At 39.6% G+C, this 7,508-nt stretch overlaps 1 protein-coding gene across 1 annotated transcript; it reads right to left on the reverse strand.

Moving 5' to 3' along the window:
- Positions 1-5,925: 5,925 nt before the first annotated feature.
- Positions 5,926-6,921, reverse strand: LOC109166670. Its single transcript, XM_019315557.1, has one exon. The coding sequence runs from the start codon at positions 6,919-6,921 to the stop codon at positions 5,926-5,928; it is 996 nt and encodes a 331-aa protein (XP_019171102.1).
- Between the last annotated feature and the right edge of the window lie 587 nt (positions 6,922-7,508).

Consider the following 7,508-nt stretch of genomic DNA (forward strand, 5'->3'; position numbering starts at 1 on the left):
TACTATTGATGATGTAGATTATTATTAAATATTTCATTTTCATTTTTAACTTACCTTTACGATGTAGAATATTATTATTGAAATATTTCCATTACATTTTAAATTTACATTCCATTGTTTAAAATTGTGAAAGATTTATGACATAATTTTGATTTGATGTATTATAATGTCTAATATTAATGTGAAAAATTAAAATGTAATGATCTGACGATTTCCTTTTCAATTTTAGTCAATTATGGATCATTTTTTATTTTTCAGACAATTATTAATATTCATTGTCTTTTCCAATTAACCTGATTTCAATTCCTTTTTTTCATTTTTAATTTTAAATCAATTATTAATATTTATTTCTTTTTAAAATTTACCTAAATTTACATAAATAAATTGTATTTTTGCATTTCCTCAGTTTAAGATTATTATTAGAGATAATCGACTGATGTATTTGATTGACTGATTAAGAGACGGAGACGTGAATTGTCAGTCAGTTGGATAGATTGCAGAATAGGTTGTAGAGGAAAAACTAGTGCAAATAATAAAACAACACATACGATGTTTACCCAGTTCGATACAGTGTGTATCTAAATCGGGGGGACGATCACCGAGGCGTCCAATCCACTAACTCATAATCCAATGTACAAAGGTAGAAAAACAACAATCTCACCCAAGTGTCCCACACAAGGTACGTACCCAGTCTACAAAGGTTTAGTGGATTGTTGAAGTCGGAGAGCCACGCATGCAGAAGTCCAATGAAATCCCTTCAATTGGAGAGCTAACTCTGATGCAGTCCGCTTCAATGGCGCAGTCCTTCGTTGTTCCCACAACTGAGTGATCTTTGCGTCCTTTCGTTTAAGCAACGATAATTCTTCTCAAGTTCTTCATCTTAATCACCAAGAACTTATTGTCTCGAGAAGAGGCATGATAATCAAAGATATGAGTCTCTCTGTAGCATGGAGTGTTTTCATCTTCTTAAAACCGTAACCCTAATTCTTGACCGAATAAGGATACTTATACTTCCTTGGTAAGAACACTCTCCAAAAATATATTTGATTGTAGATGGTAGGACAATTTTTGAAGAATGCAATCTTAAATATTCGGTCCATACCTTCCAAAACAGATCCGCTGATATTCTTTCCAAAACTGTCTTCTCAAACCGCGTTCAGCATTTTGGAAACATCTTCCTTTATCAGATCTTCAATGTCAGTGTGTCTGTTGATGAACCTGATCAATCAGTCTTCTGTAACAATAAACAGACACCAAGCTAAACCCTATCTTAGTTTGCCATAATAATATTGCCAATTATATGTTGGAGTTTTTGGAGAAAATAAATACACTAACATAAATAAATAAATAAATAAATAAATAAATAAATAAATAAATAAATAAATATATATATATATATATACATATATATATATATATATATATATATATATATATATATATGTATACATATATGTATGTATACATATATGTATGTATACATATATGTATGTATATATATATATATGTATGTATACATACATATATATATACATATATATATATATATATATATATATATATATATATATATATATATATATATATATGTATATATATATATATATATATATATATATATATATATATATGTATATATACATATATATATATATATATATATATGTATGTATATATGTATGTATACATACATATATATATATATACATACATATATGTATACATACATATATGTATACATACATATATATATATATATATATGTATATATATATATATATGTATATATATATGTATGTATACATACATATATATATATATGTATACATACATATATACATACATATATATATATACATATATATATACATATATATATATATATATATATATATATATATATATACATGTATATATATATATATATATATATATATATATATATATATATATACATGTATACATATATATATATATATATATATATATATATATACATGTATACATATATACATATATATATATATATATATATATATATATATATATATATATATATATATATATATATATATATATATATATACCGAATCAGGTGAGGACCTATCCTTAGGTGAGAACGTGAGGACTAATCTGATTCTTTCGTTTAATTAAGCCAACGACTGTGATTTAATTATATGCAAAACGACGTCGTTTTTGCCAATGGGCACAATGCATTGTGCGTCCTGGTGCACGATATAATTTTCCATTGCTTATATCTTAGACCTTGATTCAATTTTTTTTTTAAAATACGAATAAAATCAATGTATTAAAAATTTTCTCTCTCTCTCTCTCTCTCTCTCTCTCTCTCTCTATATATATATATATATATATATATATATATATATATATATATATATATATAATCATGATTAAATGAAAATAAGACTTATGATAAATAAAAAATTAGATTAATCTAAGGTTTCAATAATCAATATTTTAGAAAATAAGACATTGTTAGAAATCACGATATTTTCGATCACATGAAAATGATTGGAAATGCCCTAAATCCGGTTAGAAACACCCTTTCTTTAAAAAATTTCGACTAAAAATTGACTCTGATCACCCGCAATGGTGGTCGGAAATAGCGACCACTAATTCCGATGAGGATACGATATATCTGAATTAATAATAATGAGTCTGTACAGGAGTATATATAGTAGTGAATAGTAAACCTATTACAAGACGAATACTAATAATAATAGGTAACGAATACTAATTACTAATAATAATAGGTAACGAATACTAATGATGATAGAGTCCTAATACTCCCCCTCAAGCACAAGGTGGACTAGCAACAACATTGAGCTTGCCACATAGAGTAGAGAAACGCGGACCAGGGAGAGCTTTAGTGAACACATCAGCGAGCTGATCCTTTGTGGAAATGAATCTAACCTGCAACTCCTTCTTCGCCACTTTGTCACGAACAAAGTGGTAATCAATTTCCACATGCTTCGTACGAGCATGGAACACCGGGTTGGAACAGAGATAAGTCGCATCCAAATTATCACACCAGAGAGTGGGAGGAGCAGCCAATGACACTCCAAGCTCGTGCAACAGAGAAACCAACCAGGTGACCTCCGCAGACACATCAGCCAGAGCCTTGTATTCAGCCTCTGTAGACGAACGAGCAACCGTGCGTTGCTTCCGACAAGACCAGGAAATCAGATTGCCACCAAGAAAAACCGCAAAACCACTAGTAGACTTCCTGTCAGCTGGATCACCAGCCAAGTCCGAATCCGAAAAGGCATGAACCGCAACAGAGGAGGAAAGACGAATAAAAAAACCAAAGTGCAGAGTTCCTTTTACATACCGCAGAACACGCTTGAGCATAGCCCAATGCTCAGTGGTTGGAGAGTGCATATGCTGACAGACCCGATTCACGGCAAAAGAGAGATCCGGACGAGTAACAGTAAGATACTGTAGAGCCCCAGCAAGACTGCGATACTGCGTGGGATCCGCATAGGGAACCACAGAATCAGAAGAAGGTCGGGACACAGGAACCGGAGTAGCCAACGGTTTACAGTCCACCATACCTGCACGGCTCAAAATATCTCGCATGTATCGCTGCTGAGAAAGAAACAAACCACCATCCTTGGAGACCGTCTCAATGCCAAGAAAAAAAGACGGAGCACCCATGTCACAAATCTTAAACTCCGAGGCTAAGTCAGTAAGAAGCCGAGTAACACACGAAGCATCAGACCCCATAACAAGGATATCATCAACATAGACAAGCAAATATAAACAAATAGAGGCACGAGTATAGATGAATAAAGAAACATCAGTCTTGGAGGGTGAAAAACCAACCGACACCAAGAAAGCATGCAACCTATTGAACCACGCTCGAGGAGCCTGCTTAAGACCATAGAGTGACCTCTGTAACAAACACACATCATCCGGCCGTGACTGGTCTTCATAACCGGGCGGCTGTCTCATGTAAACTGTCTCTGCAAGATTACCATTGAGGAAGGCGTTGTGAACATCCAACTGCTGAATGACCCAACCGCGAGAAACGGCTAAAGAGAGAAGAAGCTGCACGGTGGTGGGTTTGACAACAGGACTGAAAGTCTCAAAAAAGTCTTGCCCAGCGACTTGATTGAAACCCTTTGCGACCAATCGAGCCTTGTGCCGCTCAATCGTGCCATCGGCCTTGCGCTTCGTTCTGAACACCCATTTGCACCCCACAACATTCATGCCAGGTGTACGACTAACCAGACGCCAAGTGTGATTCTGAAGCAAGGCATTAAACTCAAGATCCATGGCCTCACGCCACTCCGGATACCGAACTGCCTGAGAATAACAAGTCGGTTCAGGAACAGTCATAAGAGCCACATGCTGCGTCGGTCCTTGAGAACGGGTTGGCATAACATGAGACCGAGGCTGAACAGGCTTCGCCGTACGGCGGCCTCGCTTGGGCGCAGTAGGAGCACCCGAGACCGCCCCTTCCGGAGCCGTAGCAGTCATGGTGCGAGAAAGTGAACCAGCTGCGGCAGCCCCGGAATCCGCGTCCAACTCCGGATGAGGATCAGGTCCAGTGGGACAAACATCGGAGGCAACACCAACCCGAACGGCACCAACACCCCACGGCTCAACCGGGCGAGAGCTAGAGACCTGAGAAGGCATAGAAGAAGCAAACGGATATACGGTCTCATCAAATCGTACATGACGACAAATGAATACCTTGTTAGTAGCAGGATCTAAACAACGATAGCCACGAAACGAAGACGGATAACCAAGAAACACACACGGGGATGACCGATACTGCAACTTGTTACGATTGTACGGGCGCAACAGAGGATAACAGAGACAGCCAAACACACGCAAGAAGGAATAAGAAGGATTAGAATGATGCAAACGATAATGAGGACTGACATTGTCTAGAACTTGAGTAGGCATTTTATTGATGAGATAGACCGCAGTCTCAAAGGCATAATCCCAATATCGCTGTGGAACCGAAGCCTGAGCCAAGAGAGCCAGACCTGTTTCCACAACGTGACGATGCCGACGCTCAACTCTACCATTCTGCTCATGGGTATAGGCACAAGATTGCCTATGATTGATACCCAAAGAGACAAAAGTACGGTGCAACCGTTTATACTCTCCCCCTAAATCAGATTGTATAGAGACAATCTTACGACCATATGAACGCTCAACTAGTGACCGAAACTGCTCGAAGATAGCATACACATCAGTTTTTAATCGCATAGGATAAAACCATACATAGCGTGTGTAGTCATCAACAAACAAAACAAAATAACGAAAACCATTGACAGAAAGAAAAGGCGCTGGGCCCCAAATATCAGTATAAATAAGCTCTAAAACATGCGACGTAGTAGTATTGACACGAGGCAAGGGAAACCGAGATGATTTCCCAAGCATACAAGCACGACACGACACCGAACTATTACTAAAACTAGAATCAATGGAACACGAATTCAAAATCTGCCGCAAGACACGAGGATGAGGGTGACCCAACCGACCATGCCAAACGTCAGAGGAGACACGCGAAGCCACTAATGCAGAGGGACTCGAACGAGAAACAGGCCAAGAATAGAGACCCCCCGAAGCCTGCCCTCTATACAGAACTTCCCTGGTTGAACGATCCTTCACAAAGAAACAATCAGGGTGAAATTCAAAGAATACATTATTATCACGGGCAAACTGTTGCACAGATAATAAAGACGCAGAAAGCCCAGGAACAAGAAGAACATCAGACAACCGAAACAGTGTTTTAGAAGAGGCTACCGAAGACGAACCAGTACCAACAATAGGTAAAAACTTACCGTCACCAACACGAAGATGATCCGGACCGTTATAAGAGACCGTCGAGGACATCAAAGACGGATCTGGGGTGGCATGGTTCGACGCACCAGTGTCGGGAAACCATTATTGAGTGCTAACCGAAGCCGCATCATCCACAGGATACGCAACATGCGCTCTCGGCCCCGGAGCTCCATCGTACCGGCGAAAGCACGAAGCGGCCGAATGGCCCTCACCGGAGCAGATCTGGCACTGGACAGCCCTGGCACCGCCACGACCACGGCCACGCCCTTTGCCGCGACCACGGCCGCGGTTGCCGCCTCCACGCTGTTGCCCGCCCGAACGGCCTCTACCTCGCTGAGCCGCCATGGCGACCGGAGCAGCAGCAACATCACCAGCATCATCGGCACATATAAAAGCCTGCGAAACAAGAAAATCGGATAGCTCGGGCAGAGACACCGGAGCACCCCTTGTGAGCGACGCCACCAAAGGATGATATTCGGACCGCAAGCCTCGGAATATATACATATTCTGATCCTCTAGCGTCACCGGACGGCCGGCAAGCGCTAAATCCTCGATAAGCACCTGCGCGCGGCCAAGATAGTCCGGGATCGAAGCATCCCCTTGCCGTAATCCTTGCAACTCGCCCACCAACCGGAGGGCACGAGCCCGTGTAGTCGAACCAAGAACCTGTTCGATTGCCAACCACAAATGTCGAGAAGTGGACTTACCGATTGCGAGGTGCATCATCTCGTCGGACAAGGATGAGATTAATAAGGAGAGCACGACCTTATCTTGACGGAGCCATGCACTCCGAGCAGCGGAAGACGAAGCCAACGAAGGCACGGCAGGAACAGCTCCCTCGGCAGGCGGCACAGCAAGCGCGGTGATCGGCGGACATACCGAAGTACCATCGACAAAACCCAACAACCCTTGGCCATCCAAGAACGGAAGAAGCTGAGTACGCCAAAACAAAAAATTGCGGGATGTCAACTTGATGGAGACGAAGTGATGCGCCGAAGAGAAAGACACCCCCGACTGCAGCGGTGCAACAAGCGCGGCCTCGGAAACGGTCCGTTCAGAACTACCAACAGAGTCGTCATCAGATCCGAGGTGCGCCATTAGAGAGAGGAGAGAGAAACCTGCTCTGATACCAGATGAGGATACGATATATCTGAATTAATAATAATGAGTCTGTACAGGAGTATATATAGTAGTGAATAGTAAACCTATTACAAGACGAATACTAATAATAATAGGTAACGAATACTAATTACTAATAATAATAGGTAACGAATACTAATGATGATAGAGTCCTAATAATCCCAAGCAGTCGGAAAAAAAACGTTCACCAACAGATTGGCTGGTTCAAAATTTCCAGGCCAGCCAACTGTTGTGGTCAGGAATTCCGGACCAACTAACTGTTGTGTTCAAAAATTCTGACCACCCGTGGTCGGAAATAATAAGTATTTTTTTTTTAAAAAAAAATACTATTTCAATATGCTCTTTCATACAAATTATACAATTCTTTAACAATGAGTTAATTCACTTTTTAGTCCTACATTTATAGGTGACAATCCACTTTTAATCTTTTTTTTTTTTCGAAACAGCTTCCTTTAGTCCTAGTATTATTGTGACATGACCAGTTTTTGTCCTCAATCAAGAAAATAGTTTAAATGTCATTAAATATAAGGGCATTTCAGTCTTCA

The sequence above is a fragment of the Ipomoea nil genome, unplaced genomic scaffold, assembly GCF_001879475.1.
Source record: "Ipomoea nil cultivar Tokyo-kokei standard unplaced genomic scaffold, Asagao_1.1 scaffold3104, whole genome shotgun sequence".
Classification (NCBI taxonomy): domain Eukaryota; kingdom Viridiplantae; phylum Streptophyta; class Magnoliopsida; order Solanales; family Convolvulaceae; genus Ipomoea; species Ipomoea nil.

Coding starts and splice junctions, on each gene's coding strand:
- LOC109166670 (XM_019315557.1), bottom strand. CDS start 6,921: ATGGCGCACCTCGGATCTGATGACGACTCTGTTGGTAGTTCTGAACGG.